This window comes from Serinus canaria, chromosome 25, assembly GCF_022539315.1.
Source record: "Serinus canaria isolate serCan28SL12 chromosome 25, serCan2020, whole genome shotgun sequence".
Taxonomy (NCBI): domain Eukaryota; kingdom Metazoa; phylum Chordata; class Aves; order Passeriformes; family Fringillidae; genus Serinus; species Serinus canaria.
In genome coordinates, this window is record NC_066338.1 from 12,243,802 (window position 1) to 12,261,851 (window position 18,050).

Sequence of the window (18,050 nt, forward strand, 5' to 3'; positions counted from 1 at the left end):
GAGGGGGGGTTTGTAATATGAATATAGAATATGGAAAATAGGAATAGAATGGGAAGGGCGAGAGAATATGAAAAAGGGAATGGGGAAAAATAGAATGGGGAAAAATAGAATGGGGAAAATAACAGAATGGGGAAAATAAATAGAATGGGGAAATAAACAGAATGGGGAAAATAGAAGGGAAAATAGAATGGGGAAAATAGAATGGGGAAAATAAATAGAATGGGGAAAAATAAATAGAATGGGGAAAATAGAATGGGGAAAATAAATAGAATGGGGAAAACTGGGAATGGGGAAAAACTGGGAATGGGGAAAAACTGGGAATGGGGAAAAACTGGGAATGGGGGAAAAAGGGAATGGGGGAAAATGGGAATGGGGAAAAAGGGAATGGGGGAAAAAGGGAAAAAGGGGATGGGGAAAAAGGGAATGGGGGAAAACAGGGATGGGGAAAAAAAGGAGTGGGGGAAAAAAGGGAGTGGGGGAAAAAGGGAGAGAGGGGAAAAAGGGAATGGGGGAAAAAAAGGGGATGGGGGAAACAGGGAATGGGGGGAAAAAGGGGATGGGGGAAAAACAGGGGATGGGGGAAAAGGGGGATGGGAAATAAAGGGAATGAGGGAAAAGGGAATGGGGGGGAAAAAAGGGAAGGGGGGAAAAAACCAGAAAGGGGGAAAACCAGAATAGGAAAAACCAGAGTGGGGAAAAATAGAATGGGGGAAAAACAGAGGGGGGAAAAATAAAATGGGAAAAACAGAATGGGAAAAACAGAATGGGGGAAAATAAAAGGGGGGAAAACAGAAGGGGGAAAAACTGAGTGGGGGAAAACAGAATGGGAAAAATAGAATGGGAAAAATAGAGTGGGAAAAATAGAATGGGAAAACCAGAAGCTGAAGAATGCAGCAGGAAGCTGCCAACATGACAATTGAGCTGCTTCGAAGCACAGATCAGCTAAACAATAACAAACCCCAACCACCCTCCCCAACAAAACCCCAACACAACCAAACCCACCAAAAGCAGCAAACCCAAAGCCCTGAAGAAGAACCACAAAAACCTTTTCCCCTTGCTGAAGGAAGGTGCAGGGCAGTACCTGGGCAGTGCTGGCTGGAGGCTGCACCTGGGGGATCGGGTACTGGGTGGGCACGGGGGGCACGGCCGTGGGCAGAGCTGGCAGCACTCCAGGAGCCAGGGGCACGGCAGGGGGCACCAGGCCTGGCACCCCGTAGGGAGGCTGGACAGGCTGCTGAGGAGGGGCCAGCACGGGGTAGCCAGCCTGGAACCCGTTGGAGGGGTAATAGGAGGGCTGGGAGGGCACGCTGCTGATGGAGGCTGGCTGGGTGAAACCTGCAGGAAGGACAGAAGGACGCCTCAGGTGGGCCACCAAAACTGCCAGGGGGGGCTGAATTAAATCCCCAGGGTGGTTCTCACCTGCCAAGGGAACTGCACTGCTGATCTGGTTGACAAATCGGGAGTACTCGGCGTGGACCTGCAGAGAATTCCCAAAAATCAGAGAGGAAAAATGGAAATATTGGGGTTGGTGGGGTTGGAATTGGGGCTGGCTCCAGGGCACCCCAAAATCAGAGAGGAAAAATGGAAATATTGGGGTTGGGGGAGTTGGAATTGGGGCTGGCTCCAGGGCACCCCAAAATCAGAGAGGAAAAATGGAAATATTGGGAATATTGGGGTTGGAATTGCGGCTGGCTCCAGGGCACCCCAAAATCAGAGAGGAAAAATGGAAATATTGGGGTTGGGGGAGTTGGAATTGGGGCTGGCTCCAAATCACCCCAAAATCAGAGAGGAAAAATGGAAATATTGGGAATATTGGGGTTGGAATTGCGGCTGGCTCCAAATCACCCCAAAATCAGAGAGGAAAAATGGAAATAACTACCAGAGTAATCACCTCAATATTAATCACTGCAATATTAATCACTTCAATATTATCAATTACTTCAATATTATTACTGACTTCAATATCAACTACTTCAATATTATTAACCCCTTCCATATTATTTAATACTCATAGTATCAATTACTTCAATAGGAGACTGCTTCAATATTATTCAATACTTCAATATGAATGACTTCAGTATATTAATGACTTCAATATGAATCACTTCAATATGAATCACTTCAATGTTAACCACTTCAATATTATTAATCACTTCAATATCAACTAATTCAACATTAATCACCTCAATATGAATCACTTCAATATTATTAATGACTTCAATATTAACAACTTCAATATTATTAATCACTTCTATATTAACTACTTCAATATTAATCACTTCTATATTAATCACCCGTATACCACTTCATTAATCACTTCAATATTAATCACTTCAATTATCAATCACTTCAATATTATCAATCACTTCAATATAATCACTCAATATTACTGACTTCAATATTATCAATCACTTCATATAATCACTTCAATATTAATCACTTCAATTATATGACTTCATATGAATCACTTCATATTAACTACTTCTATATTAATCACTTCAATGTTATAACACTTCAATATTATCACTTCAATATCATTATGACTTCAATATTAATCACCTCATATTAATCACCTCAATGTTAATCACTTCAATATTTTATGATCCCTTCAGTATTAATACTCATATTAACTACTTCAATATTACACTTCAACTATACTTGACTATTAACTACATCAATATTAAGTGACTTCAATATTAGTCACTTCAATATTAACTACTTCAATATTATTAATCACTTCAATATTAATCACCCCAATATTGCCCACGCATTATTCACTCAATATTATTAATGACTTCAATATTAACCACCTCCATATTAATCACTTCAATATTATTAATACTTCCAATTATATATTACTTCAATATTATCAATCACTTCAATATTAATTACTTCAATATATTAATCACTTCAATATGAATCACTTCAATATTAACTACTTCTATATTAATCACTTCAATATTATTGACCACTTCAATATTATTAATCACTTCAATATTAATTACTTCAATATTAATCATTTCAACATTAATCACTTCAATATTAACCACTTCAATATTAACTACTTCGATATTATTAGTCACTTCAATATTAATCATTTCAATATTATTAATCACTCAATATTATTAATCACCTCAATATTAACCAGTTCTATAGAGCCACTTCAATATTATTAATGACTTCAATATTATTAATCACTTGAATATGAACCACCTCCATATGAGCCACCTCCATATTAATCACCTCAATAATATTAATGGCCTCAATATTAACCACTTCCATATAATCACTTCAATATTATTAATGACTTCAATATAAACCACTTCCATATTAATCACTTCAATATAATCACCTCAATATTATTAATCACTTCAACATTAACCACTCCTATATTAATCACTTCATATTAATCACCTCAATATTAATGATTTCATATCAACTACTTCAATATTATAATCACTTCAATATTAACTACCTCAATATTAATAATGACTTCCATATTAACCACTTCCATATTAATCACTTCCATATTAATCACCTCAATATTATTAATCACTTCAATATTAATGACTTCAGTATTAATGATTTCAATATCAACTACTTCAATATTATTATCACTTCAATAATATTATCACTTCAATGTTATTAATCATTTCAATATTAATCACTTCAATATTAACCACCTCAATATTAATCACTTCCATATCAACTACTTCAATATTATTAATCACTTCAATATTAACCAGTCATATTAATCACTTCCATATTAATTACTTCCACATTAATCACTTCAGTATTATTAATGACTTTAATAATAACCACTTCAATATTATTAATAAATTCAATATGAATCACTTCAATATTAATGACTTCAATATGAACCACCTCCATATTAATCACCTCTATATTATTAATGACTTCAATATTATTAATGACTTCAATATTAACCCCTTCAATATTAATCACCTCAATATTAATGCTTCAATATTATAATAACTTCAATATTAATGACTTCAATATTAACCCCTTCAATATTAATCGCCTCAATATTATTAATGACTTCAATGTGAAATCTTCAATATTATTAGTGCTTCAATATTAATGACTTCAATATTAATCACTTCAATATAATTAATGACTTCAACATTAATCACTTCCAGTATTAATCACTTCAATATCACCTCAATATTATTAATCACTTCAATATTAATCACTTCAAGTTATTAATCACTTCCATATTAACACTTCAATATTAATAATCACTTCCACATTAACCAGTTCCATATTAATCACTGCCATAGTAATGACTTCCACATTAATCACTTCAGTATTATTAATGACTTTAATAATAACCACTTCAATATTATTAATAAATTCAATATTATTAATCACCTCAATATTATTAATCATTTCAATATTATTAAGCACTTCAATATTATTAATCACTTCAATATTATTAATTACCTCAATATCATTAATCACTTCAATATTATTAATCATTTCAATATTAATCATTTCAATATTATTCATTTCAATATTATTAATCTCCTCAATATTATTAATCACCTCAGTATTATTAATCTCCTCAATATTATTAATCATTTCAATATTAATCACTTCAATATTAATAATTTCAATATTATTAATCATTTCAATATTAATCACCTCAGTATCATTGATCACCTCATTATTATTAATCACCTCAGTATTAACCTCCCAGATCCCCCAGGATTTATTTCCATTCCTGGAAGAGCAGACTGAAGATCTTCAGGAGAAATTCAGATTTTCTGTCTCCAGCAGAGATTTTTCTACAATTTGGTTCCTCACCAACAACTTCATCTTTCCCAGAGCACCTCTGGCATTTTTTCTCTCGAAAATTTGCCTTTTTCTCCTTAAAATTTGCCTTTTTCTTCCTAATATTTGCATTTTCTCCTTAAAATTTGCCTTTTTCTTCCTAATATTTGCATTTTCTCCTTAAAATTTGCATTTTCTCCCTAAAATTCCATTTTTCTCCTTAAAATTTGCATTTTCTCCCTAAAATTTCCATTTTCTCCCTAAAATTTGCATTTTCTCCCTAAAATTTGCCATTTTCTCCCTAAAATTTCCATTTTCTCCCTAAAATTTCCATTTTCTCCCTAAAATTTGCATTTTCTCCCTAAAATTTCAATTTTTTCTCCTTAAAATTTCATTGTCTCCCTAAAATTTGCGTTTTCTCTCTAAAATTTCCATTTTTCTCCCTAAAATTTGCCTTTTTCTAAAATTTGCCTTTTTCTCCCTAAAATTCCAATTTTCTCCTTAAAATTTGCATTTTCTCCCTAAAATTTGCCTTTTTCTAAAATTTGCATTTTTCTCTCTAAAAGTTGCATTTTCTCTCTAAAATTTACATTTTCTCTCTAAAATTTGCCTTTTTCTCCCTAAAATATGCATTTTTCTCCCTAAAATTCCAATTTTTCTCCCTAAAATTCCAATTTTTCTCCCTAAAATTTGCATTTTCTCTATAAAATTTGCATTTTTCTCCCAAAAATTCCAATTTTCTCCTTAAAAATTGCATTTTCTCCCCAATATTTGCCTTTTTCTCCCTAAAATTTGCCTTTTTCTCTAAAATTTGCCTTTTCCTCCCTAAAATTTGCCTTTTCCTCCCTAAAATTTGCATTTTTCTCCCTAAAATTCCCATTTTCTCCCTAGCACTCCCATTTTCTCCCTAGCACTCCCATTTTCTCCCTGGCATTCCATTTTCTCCCTCGCACTCCCATTTTCTCCCTGCACTCCCATTTCCCCTGCACTCCCATTTCTCCTGGCATTCCCATTTTCTCCCTGGCATTCCCATTTTCCCCCTGGCATTCCCATTTTCTCCCTAGCACTCCCATTTTCTCCCTGGCATTCCCATTTTCTCCCTAGCACTCCCATTTTCCCGGCATTCCATTCTCCTGCATCCCATTTTCCCCTCGCACTCCCATTTTCTCCCTAGCATTCCATTTTCTCCCTGCATCCCATTTTCTCCCTGGCATTCCCATTTTCTCCCTGGCATTCCCATTTTCTCCCTAGCATTCCCATTTCTCCCTAGCATCCCATTTTCCCCCTGGCATTCCCATTTTCTCCCTCGCACTCCCATTTTCTCCCTAGCACTCCCATTTTCTCCCTGGCATTCCCATTTTCTCCCTCGCACTCCCATTTTCTCCCTGGCACTCCCATTTTCTCCCTGGCATTCCCATTTTCTCCCTAGCATTCCCATTTTCTCCCTCACACTCCCATTTTCTCCCTCGCACTCCCATTTTCTCCTGCATCCATTTTCCCCTGCACTCCCATTTTCTCCTGGCATTCCCATTTTCTCCCTGGCATCCCATTTTCTCCCTGGCATTCCCATTTTCTCCCTGCACTCCCATTTTCTCCTGCATTCCATTTCTCCCTGGCACTCCCATTTTCTCCCTGGCACTCCCATTTTCTCCCTGGCATTCCCATTTTCTCCCTGCATTCCCATTTTCCCCCTGGCACTCCCATTTTCTCCCTAGCACTCCCATTTTCTCCCTGGCATTCCCATTTTCTCCCTGGCATTCCCATTTTCTCCCTGGCACTCCCATTTTCTCCCTGGCACTCCCATTTTCTCCCTAGCACTCCCATTTTCTCCCTAGCACTCCCATTTTCTCCCTGGCACTCCCATTTTCTCCCTAGCATTCCCATTTTCTCCCTGGCATTCCCATTTTCTCCCTGGCATTCCCATTTTCTCCCTGGCATTCCCATTTTCTCCCTGGCACTCCCATTTCTCCCTGGCACTCCCATTTTCTCCCTGGCATTCCCATTTTCTCCCTGGCATTCCCATTTTCTCCCTGGCACTCCCATTTTCTCACCTAGCAATTCCATTTCTCCCTAGGCATCCCATTTACCCCTAGCACTCCCATTTTCCCCTCGCACTCCCATTTCTCCCTGGCATTCCCATTTTCTCCCTGGCATTCACCATTTTCTCCTGGCATTCCCATTTTCTCCCTAGCATTCCCATTTTCTCCCTAGCACTCCCATTTTCTCCCTGGCACTCCCATTTTCTCCCTGACATTCCCATTTTCTCCCTGGCATTCCCATTTTCTCCCTGGCACTCCCATTTTCTCCCTGGCATTCCCATTTTCTCCCTGGCACTCCCATTTTCTCCCTGGCATTCCAATTTCACCCTAGCATTCCCATTTTCCCCCTAGCATTCCCATTTTTCCCTGGCACTCCCATTTTCCCCTAGCACTCCCATTTTCTCCATGGCATTCCCATTTTTCCTAGCATCCCATTTCTCCCTGGCATTCCATTTTATCCCTGGCATTCCCATTTCTCCCTAGCATTCCATTTTCTCCCTAGCATTCCATTTCTCACTGCATCCTTTTCCCCTCGCACTCCCATTTTCCCCCTGGCATTCCCATTTTCTCCTAGCATCCCATTTCTCCCTTGCACTCCCATTTTCTCCCTAGCATTCCCATTTTCTCCCTGGCACTCCCATTTTCTCCCTGGCATTCCCATTTTCTCCCTGGCATTCCCATTTTCTCCCTGGCATTCCCATTTTCTCCCTGGCACTCCCATTTTCCAGCGCTTTCCAGAGGAATCCTGGTTCCAGTGCCCCCAGAGCCAGGCCAGGCCGCAGGTGCTGCACCCTCAGCCATTGTTCCCGAGGCAGCCGCAGCCGTCCCTGCCAAGGGAGGGATTTGTGCCCCCGTCACTCACAGTCTGCAGGAGGTTCTCACAGAGCTTCTTGGCAGCCGCCAAACCCTCGCCCTTGGGGTGGCTGCAAACAGAAATGAAACCAAAATAAATGGGAACAACAGAAGCTGCTGCAAATGTGGGAGGGCATTCCTAGTGAGAATTGAATTGAATTTCAACTCAATCACAGCAAAGGAGGAATTTCCCAGCGGGATGGAAGGGAGAACGTCAGGGATTGTTAGGGGATTTGTTTAAGGATTTTTAAATGGATTTTAAGGGATTTTAAATGGATTTTTAAGGGAATTTTAAATGGATTTTAAAGGATTTTTTAATTGGATTTTAAAGGGATTTTCAATGGATTTAAAGGGATTTTTAAAGGATTTTTAAAGGATTTTTATGGATTTTAAGGAATTTTTTAAGGATTTGTAAAGGGAATTTTTAAATTGGATTTTTAAAGGATTTTTTAAATGGATTTTAAGGGATTTTTAAATGGATTTTAAAGGATTTTTAAATTGGATTTTTAAAGGAATTTTTAAATTGATTTTAAAGGAATTTTAAATTGGATTTTTAAAGGGAATTTTTAAATGGATTTTAAAGGAATTTTTAAATGGATTTTTAAAGGGATTTTTAAATTGGATTTTTAAGGGATTTTTTCAAATGGATTTTTAAAGGGAATTTTTCAATTGGATTTTTAAAGAAATTTTTTAAATTGGATTTTTAAAGGGATTTTTTAAATTGGATTTTTAAAGGGATTTTTTTTTAAATGGATTTTTAAAGGAATTTTTTAAATGGATTTTTAAAGGAATTTTTAAAATGGATTTTTAAAGGGAATTTTTTAAATGGATTTTTAAAGGAATTTTTAAATGGATTTTTAAGGAATTTTTTAATGGATTTTAAAGGGAATTTTTAAATGGATTTGTAAAGGGAATTTTTAAAATGGATTTTTAAGGGATTTTTAAATGGATTTTTAAAGGGAATTTTTAAATGGATTTTTAAAGGGAATTTTTAAATGGATTTTAAGGAATTTTTAAATGGATTTTTAAAGGGATTTTTTAAATTGGATTTTTAAAGGGATTTTTTTTTAAATGGATTTTTAAAGGAATTTTTTAAATGGATTTTTATAGGAATTTTTTAATGGATTTGTAAAGGGAATTTTTAAATTGGATTTTTAAAGGGATTTTTTCAAATGGATTTTTAAAGGGAATTTTTTAAAATGGATTTTTAAAGGGATTTTTAAATTGGATTTTTTAAAGGAATTTTTAAATTGGATTTTAAAGGGAATTTTTAAATTGGATTTTTAAAGGGAATTTTTAAATGGATTTTTAAAGGAATTTTTAAAATTGATTTTTAAAGGGATTTTTTCAAATGGATTTTTTAATGGGAATTTTTTAAATGGATTTTTATTGGGATTTTTTAAATGGATTTTTAAAGGGAATTTTTTATGGATTTTTATGGGATTTTTTTAAATGGATTTTTAATGGGATTTTTAAAGGGATTTTTTAATGGAATTTTTAAATGGATTTTAAATGGGATTTTTAAAATGGATTTTTAAATGGGATTTTTTTAAGTGGGATTTTTTAAATGGATTTTTAAATGAGATTTTTTAAATGGATTTTTAATGGAATTTTTTAAAAGGGATTTTTTTAATGGGATTTTTAAAGGGATTTTCAATGGGATTTTTAAAGAAATTATTTTAATGGATTTTTAATGGGAATTTAAATGGATTTTTAATGGGATTTTTAAGTGAATTTTTTCAATGGGATTTTTTAAATGGATTTTTAATGGGATTTTTTAAATGGATTTTTTTAAATGGAATTTTTTAATGGATTTTAATGGATTTTTTAATGGGATTTTTAGAATGGATTTTTAAATGGATTTTTAAAGAGATTTTTTAATGGGATTTTTTAGTGGAATTTTTTAAATGGATTTTTAATGGATTTTTAAATGGGATTTTTTTAGAATGGATTTTTTAATGGGATTTTTTAAATGGGATTTTTATTGGGGATTTTTTTGAATGATTTTTAAAATTGATTTTTAATGGGATTTTTTAATGGATTTTTAATGGATTTTTTAATGGATTTTTAATGGGATTTTTTTAGTGGGATTTTTTCAAATGGAATTTTTAATCAGATTTTTTAAATGGGATTTTTTTCGAATGGATTTTTTAAATGGGATTTTTTTTTAGTGGAATTTTTTGGAATGGAATTTTTAATGGGATTTTTTAAATGGGTTTTTTTTCAAATGGATTTTTTAAAATTGATTTTTAATGGGATTTTTTCGAATGGATTTTTTTAAATGGGATTTTTTTCGAGTGGATTTTTTAGAATGGATTTTTTAATGGGATTTTTTAAATGGGATTTTTTTAGTGGGATTTTTTTTTTTAATAGATTTTTTAAAATTGATTTTTAATGGGATATTTAAAAGGATTTTTTTAGTGGGATGTTTTTGAATGGATTTTTTAAAATTGATTTTTATTGGGATTTTTTTAGTGGGATTTTTTCGAATGGGATTTTTAAATGGGATTTTTTAAATGGGATTTTTTGGAATGGATTTTTTTTAATGGGATTTTTTTTTTTTTAATGGATTTGAATGGGATTTCTGGAAGTGCCCCTACCTGATGTAGATGTACATGGGCTCGAAGGCCTCTCTGCCCGAGGCTGGCTCGATGCAGCCTGAGCCTTTCCCTCTCAGGAACACTTTGGCCCCAGTCTCAAGCTGGATGTGCTGCAGGAAGGAGCAGCCAGGCCCTTCCACCTTCTCCTTGACATTGAAGGTGGGAACCGCGTGCTCCAGCCCAACAAACAGCTTGTCCTGCACGTAATGCAGCTGCAAATCAACAGCAAAAATCCAAATATTGCAATATTCCATTTGAATGGAGGTGTTCCATTGAGGGCAGTGTGGGATGGCACAGTGAGCCCTGGGCTGCTCTGGAGCTGGGGCTGCTCTCTCCATCCTTTCCTTTAGGAGGGCACTGACACTGAGTCTGAATCTCCAGGCTCAGCCTTGGCAGAACTCCAGATTGCACAGCAAAAAAAGGGGGGGATTATTTGGGGTCACAGGGAAGGGATGAGAATCCTGACTCCATGCTCACAAGGTTTGGTTAATTATTTTATCACCTATATTATAGTAAAAACTGTACTAAAAGAACAGAAGAAAGGATTTCAGCAGAAGGCTTTTAAGAGTAAAAAAAGAATGAATAACAAAGGTTTGTCTGTGAGACAGCCTGGACAGCTGGACTGGGATTGGCCAGACCAATCAATGAATTGGCCAATAATTAAAAACAATTAGATGTCAGGTCACTGACACTGAGTCTGAATCTCCAGGCTCAGCCTTGTCACTCCTCCAGATTGCACAGCAAAGGTGGGTGTGAGTTTTGGGGTGGTTTGGGATCACAGGGAAGAGATGAGAATCCTGACTCCATGCTCACAAGGTTTGGTTAATTATTTTATCATCTATATTATGTTAAAAACTGCACTAAAAGAACAAAAGGATTTCAGCAGAAGGCTGATGAAAAGAATAAAAGAAGAATAAGAATAAAAAAAGAATTAATAACAAGGTTTAAGAATAAAAAAAGAATGAATAACAAGGTTTGACTCTGAAACAGTCTGGACAGCTGGACTGGGATTGGCCAGACCAATCAATGAACTGGCCATTAATTAAAAACAATCACATGAGACCAATCAATGAATTGGCCATTAATTAAAAACAATTAGATGAGACTCAGGTCACTGACACTGAGTCTGAATGTCCAGGCTCAGCCTTGGCAGAACTCCAGATTGCACAGCAAAGCTGGGGGGGATTATTTGGGGTCACAGGGAAGGGATGAGAATCCTGACTCCGTGTTTGGCATGGAGGTTGATACTAAAGAAAATTCACTCAGCCCTGACTGGAATATGGAGGTTGATACTCACTGAAATTCTGGAGTGGAGGTTGGTACTCACTAAAATTCAGCCCTGACTGGAGTGGAGATTGAAACTCAAGAAAATTCACTCAGCCCTGACTGGAATATGGAGGTTGATACTCACTGAAATTCTGGAGTGGAGGTTGGTACTCACTAAAATTTGGGAATGGAGACTGACACTCAAGAAAATTTTGGCATGGAGGTTGAAACTCAGTAAAATTCACTCAGCCCTGACTGGAATATGGAGGTTGATACTCAAGAAAAGAAAATTCACTCAGCCCTGACTGGAATGGAGATTGATACTCAAGAAAATTCTGGAATGGAGGTTGATACTCACTAAAATTTTGGAATAGAGGTTGAAACTCACTAAAATTCACCCACCCCTGACTGGAGTGGATGTTGATATTCACTAAGATTCCGGAATGGAGGCTGAAACTCAGTAAAATTCTGGAATGGAGATTGATACTCACTAAAATTCACTCACCCCTGACTGGAATATGGAGATTGATACTCACTAAAATTCTGGAATGGAGGTTGAAACTCAGTAAAATTCATCTACCCCTGACTGGAATATGGAGATTGATACTGAAGAAAATTCAGGAATGGAGGTTGATTCTCAAGAAATTCTAGAATGGAGGTTGATCCTCCAGAAAATTCTGGAATGGAGGTTAAAACTCAAGAAAATTTTGGAATGGAGGTTGATACTCAGTAAAATTCTGGAAGGGAGGTTGATACTCCAGAAAATTTACTCAGCCCTGACTGGAATGGAAGTTGATACTCAGTAAAATTCTGGAATGGAGATTGAAACTCAGGAAAATTCACTCACCCTGACTGGAAGGGAGGTTGGTGCTCAATGAAATTCACTCACCCTGACTGGAAGGGAGGTTGATACTCCAGAAAATTCTGGAATGGAGGTTGAAACTCAAGAATATTCTGGAGTGGAGGTTGATATTCAGTAAAATTCACTCAGCCCTGACTGGGATATGGAGGTTGATACTCACTAAAATTTTGGAATGGAGGTTGATACTCCAAAAAATTTACTCAGCCATGACTGGAATGGAAGTTGATACTCAGTAAAATTCTGGAATGGAGATTGAAACTCAGGAAAATTCACTCACCCTGACTGGAAGGGAGGTTGATACTCAAGAAAATTCTGGAATGGAGGTTGAAACTCAGGAAAATTCACTCACCCTGACTGGAAGGGAGGTTGGTGCTCAGTGAAATTCTGGAAGGGAGGTTGGTGCTCAGTGAAATTCTGGAAGGGAGGTGGATGCTCAGTGAAATTCACTCACCCTGACTGGAAGGGAGGTTGATGCTCAATGAAATTCACTCACCCTGACTGGAAGGGAGGTTGGTGCTCAGTGAAATTCTGGAAGGGAGGTGGATGCTCAGTGAAATTCACTCACCCCAGACTGGAAGGGAGGTTTCTGGCCCACAGCTGGAGTGATCTGAGTGATGGGGGCTGGCTGGTGATAGACAGTGACTGTGGCCCCGTTGAAGGTGGGGCTGGAGCCCGTGGCTGCCTTCACCACCCCGTTGGTGATGATCTCTTTGATCCTGTTCACAGCTCCTGGTGGAGAGAACACAACATTCACTGGGATTCAGCAACCTGGGACAATCTTCAGGTTTGAATCCTTGATGGGATCAGAGAGGAGCTGTGGGGCTGTGCCAGGGAGGTTTAGGGGGGTGTTCAGGGCAAGGTTCTTCCCCCTGAGGCTCCCCAGGGTTGCCAGAGCTCCCAGGGTGGGATTTGGGGGTGTCACTGCAGGCTCCCAGCTCAGGTTTTCAGTGAAATATCAGAATTTCTTCTCATTTCCATCCTGATCAAACCTGGACCAATATTTTAAGGGAAGCTCAGGCAGGAACAACCCCAGAGATCTCAGTATCAGGGTCTGAATGGAGTCTGTTATCACCACCAAGGTGTTTATAACTCAAATCCAACCCTTTATCACACACAGGGAGAGAAAAACCAGAATATTTTGTACTCACTGTCAACCAACTCCCTTGTCTGACCCTGAACATGAAGGTACAAAGGACGATCTCTGCAAAGAAAAAGAAAATATTCAATTAAACCCACAGACAACAGAATAAAAATGGATCCAACCTAATTTTATTACAGCCACTGCATGCAGAAAGTCTTCCATAAAAATCTGAAATGCTCTCCAGGTAAGAGAACAGAGATTCCTTGAGTTTCACAGTGCTCAGGGAGAAAAGCTCTGCACTGAAAAAATGATTCAGGAAAGTTACAGCACTGAAAAATTGAATTAGCTGCCCATAAATGGGTCACTAAATTTGTATTTCTTGGGAAGTTGCAGTGTTGTGTGGGGAGTGTGATCTGTCAGGGTGGTTATTTCAGCCCCGGAGCATCAGAAAAGCAAATTTATTGGAGATGCAACCCAAGAGAACCCCCAGCAATTTTGTCACCTCAGGAGAAAAGCAGCAGAACCTCCAAGAAATGAAATACAAACCCAGGTCCCACTTTGGCTTTCTCTTCTGCAGTCATGAACCTCCCTCGAGTGGACACAGCTGCTCCACTCAGACGGCTGATCTGCAAGAAATGCACAAAGAAATGCACAAAAGCCAGTCAAACACCTGCCAAGGACAAAAAGGCACTCACAGAGGGCCAAAACACCAACAATGGTCTGGAAAAAACCCTGAAATCATTAACGAGGTGCTAAGAGGCTGAAGTCAAAGCTGGTGCCTCTTAGAACAGTTAATAAAACACAGGAGAGAAAAGGGAGATAAATATTGATTTCCTTTTCCTCTGAGGCCTCTCAGCTCCCCAGGAGAGAAACCCTGGGCCAAGAGGATCTGTCAGAAAATCCAAACCTGACCCTGGGGGTGTGGGACCTACCTCATCCTGGGTCTGGCCCCTGGTCAGCAGGTTCCTGCAGGTCAGGGGCACGTCGTTGATCTCCACCTCTGCCACCACCAGGTCATCCTTGCTTTTACTGCTGGCTGGGCCTTTCCCCAGAGCCTGCAGCTGCAGAGAGAAGCAGAAGTGGAAAAGAAGCACAAACAAACTCACAGCAAAGGGGTGAAGATCCTTGGTCACCCCTTTCAGTGGTGGAAGGGAAAATCTTTACAGAATGCAGAATGAAAAAATCTTTACAGATTGCACATGGAAAAAATCTTTGCAGATTGCACATTGAAAAATATCTTTACAGATTTCACAGAAAGCACATTGGAGTCTCTGCTGGATCTGCCCAAATAAAACCAGATTAAATCTGGATTAAATCTGGATTTATCTTCAGCAGATATTCATAGAGTCACATCCTTCTTGTTCACCCCTTCCAGCTGTGGAAGGCAAAATCTTTGCAGATTGCACATTGAAAAATATCTTTACAAATTGCAAAATCTTTACAGATTGCACACTGAAAATATCTTTACAGATTGCATACTGAAAAAAATTTTTACAAATTGCAAAATCTTTACAGATTGCACAGGAAAACACATTGGAGTTACTGCTGGATCTGCCCAAAAAATCCAGTTTTTATCTGGATTTAATCTTCAGCAGATATTCATAGAGTCACATCCTTCTTGTTCACCCCTTCCAGCTGTGGAAGGCAAAATCTTTACAGATTGCACATTGAAAAAAATCTTTACAGATTGCACATTGAAAAATATCTTTACAAATTGCAAAATCTTTGCAGATTGCACAGGAAAACACACTGGAGTCACTGCTGGATCTGCCCAAATAAATCCAGATTGAAATTGGATTTATCTTCAGAACATATTAATGGAATAACATCCTTCTTGTTCACCCCTTCCAGCTGTGGAAGGCAATAGAAGTGATTTAAGAAGAATTTGGGACATTTTCCCTACTCTTTTTCTCATTTGTGAGTAAATCCTGTGGTAAATGAGCACTCCACAAAGGCTGCAGGGCTATGTCAGCCCCAGAAGTGACAGAGAAGTAAATTAAGGAGAATTTGGCTGCCCCTGGATCCCTGGAAGTGCCCAAAACCAGGGTTGGGATGGTGGAAAATGTCCTTGCTTGTGGCACTGGATGAGTTTTGGGTTTATTTCAACCCAAACCATTCCATGGTTCTGTGAGAACATTGCCCAAAAACCCCCTTGGAACCTAAACTGGGGGATGAGGAGCAGAAACTCCTGAGCTCCCCAATCTGAACCTGCTGAGCTCCCCAGTCTGACCCTGCTGAGCTCCCCAGTCTGACCCTGCTGAGCTCCCCAATCTGAACCTGCTGAGCTCCCCAGTCTGACCCTGCTGAGCTCCCCAATCTGACCCTGCTGAGCTCCCCAATCTGAACCTCCTGAGCTCCCCAGTCTGACCCTGCTGAGCTCCCCAATCTGAACCTGCTGAGCTCCCCAGTCTGAACCTGCCTGAGCTCCAGAATCTGACCCTGCTGAGCTCCCCAGTCTGAACCTGCTGAGCTCCCCAGTCTGACCCTGCTGAGCTCCCCAGTCTGAACCTCCTGAGCTCCCCAGTCTGACCCTGCTGAGCTCCCCAGTCTGAACCTGCTGAGCTCCCCAGTCTGAACCTCCTGAGCTCCCCAATCTTTGGGTGTTTGGGATTAAATCCATGAAAACATTTCCCAGCCCAGCTGTGGCTGCCCCTGGATCCCTGGCAGTGCCCAAGGAGCCACCTGGGCCAGTGGGAGGTGTCCTTGCCCATGGCAGGGGTGGGACAAGATGTGCTCTAAGGTCTCTTCTAACCCAAACCACCCTGAGGTTCCATGAAACAGCTTCTAAACCTGGCTCTAGCACAGGCAGAAGAGCCAGACAAGGCTGTGAGTGGGACTGGAAAAGCAGCTTTAAATTACAAATAGAAAACTCAGAGATTATTTAAGAGGAACACACCAGTCCAACTGCCTGAGCTCATCAGGGTCAAGCAAGCTCTGGGCAGGGCTCAGCAAAAGCTGAATAAGCTGGTTAGGACTTGGATCTACAGCTCATCCTGGCAAGTTTTTCAGGCACAAAAATCATTTGGTCCCATATTTGAAAGCAGCTGTTTCACACTGCAGTTTTTCCATCGGAAAACACCTCAGGAAAAATCCTTCCAACTCAGAATATTCTACGGTTCTGAGAAAAAAAAAAAAAACAAACAAACTTTTTCGCCTCCCTACAGGCGGCTTTGGTAAAATCTCACAGCAGGCTGAGCTCACTGCTTTCTGTTACACTGAAAAAAAATATTTTTACAATTAATCCCGACGGTTTTTATGGCAGCCAATTTCCCGACTCCATGTCCGTGACACCCCCGCGCCCACCCACCTTGTCCGCCGTGCTGGGCGCCGGCTTCAGCTTCCCTTTGGCCATCAGCATCGCGTTGATCTTCGCCGCCACGGCCGCGGCCGCATCCAGCGCTCCCGAGGGCGCCGCGGAGCTCTCGGACCCGGCCACGGCGGCGCCGCCATCGCCGCCCCCACCGGGGAACGGCCGCCCGGGCAACGGCGCCGTGCCGGGGAGGAGGAAATTAGGCGCCGGGCCGGGCTGATCCCACTTGCTGCGGCGCCTGGAAAAGACATAGGGAGAGTGAGGCGCTGCTCCGCGGGGCACCGGAGCTGCCCGAGCCGCCGCGGCCGCGCCTCACCCGCCCGCGGCCCCCGCGTCCCGCTGCGCTCCGCCGCCCGCCGACATGGCCGCCACCGCTGCCGGGCGTCACTTCCGGTCCAGCGCCCGCCGCGCACAGCCGCTTCCGGTCGTTGCCATGGAGACGGCGCGGCCACTTCCGGCCGCTGCCATGGGGACGGACGTGGCACCGCGGGCCGGGGGTGGTGAGGGGGAAAGGAGCGCAAAGATCGCCCAGATCAACCCCGCTAGTGATTCCACGTGTCTTATCCCAAGAATTATTCCATTTTCTCAAAATTAAGTGTAAATATGTACTTTTGTTTTGGCCCAGCTGGAGCTTGGATGCACCGTGTGCCATTTTATTTCAAGGCAATACAGAGGCTGCACTACAGAAATTACAGTATTTAAAAGGAGCCCAAACATCACCCCCTCTATTATTCCCACGTGTATTATCGCAAGAATTATGCCATTTTCTCAAAATTAAGCGTGAATATGTACCTTTGTTTTGGCCCAGCTGGAGTTTGGATGCCATTTTAGCCCAAGGCAAAACAGAAATTACAGTGTCTAATGTAAAGGCATTCTCATCATTGCTTGTTAACAACAAATTGTGAAAAACGCTAATCACTTGGGGTTTTTAAAATTTTAGAAGCTTAATAGTAATAAAATGGTTATTAAAAAAAACAATATAATTAGAGTAATAATAATTTGGACAATTAGGATTTAGAACAAGGCAATAAAAACAAAGAGTTACAGACAGTCCAGGTACCTTTTTCTGGGCAAAATAAACCAGAAAAAGGACCCCCATTAACAGAGGATTTACCCTTAAAAGCACCAGCCTGTTGCATATTCATACACCTCATGCATGATGCATCAATTCCATTCCAACACAGGATTCTGTCCGGGCAGTGTCAGCTCCTTCCTCAGAATCCTGAAGGCACCTTCAGGGCTGAAG

At 39.7% G+C, this 18,050-nt stretch overlaps 1 protein-coding gene across 1 annotated transcript in view; it reads right to left on the minus strand.

Annotated features, from left to right (window-relative positions):
- Positions 1-17,245, minus strand: part of KHDC4 (KH domain containing 4, pre-mRNA splicing factor) — a 19,050-nt gene extending 1,805 nt beyond the window's left edge. Inside the window, exons 1-10 of the mRNA XM_050984813.1 lie at positions 17,121-17,245; positions 16,802-17,042; positions 14,427-14,555; positions 14,041-14,120; positions 13,562-13,614; positions 12,979-13,142; positions 10,286-10,497; positions 7,696-7,756; positions 1,420-1,477; positions 569-1,335 (exon numbers count right to left, since the gene is read on the minus strand). Of these exons, the coding sequence (XP_050840770.1) occupies positions 569-1,335; positions 1,420-1,477; positions 7,696-7,756; positions 10,286-10,497; positions 12,979-13,142; positions 13,562-13,614; positions 14,041-14,120; positions 14,427-14,555; positions 16,802-17,042; positions 17,121-17,167 (1,812 nt within the window). The 5' untranslated portion in view covers positions 17,168-17,245. The remainder of the gene's footprint in view (positions 1-568; positions 1,336-1,419; positions 1,478-7,695; positions 7,757-10,285; positions 10,498-12,978; positions 13,143-13,561; positions 13,615-14,040; positions 14,121-14,426; positions 14,556-16,801; positions 17,043-17,120) is intronic.
- Positions 17,246-18,050: the final 805 nt, after the last annotated feature.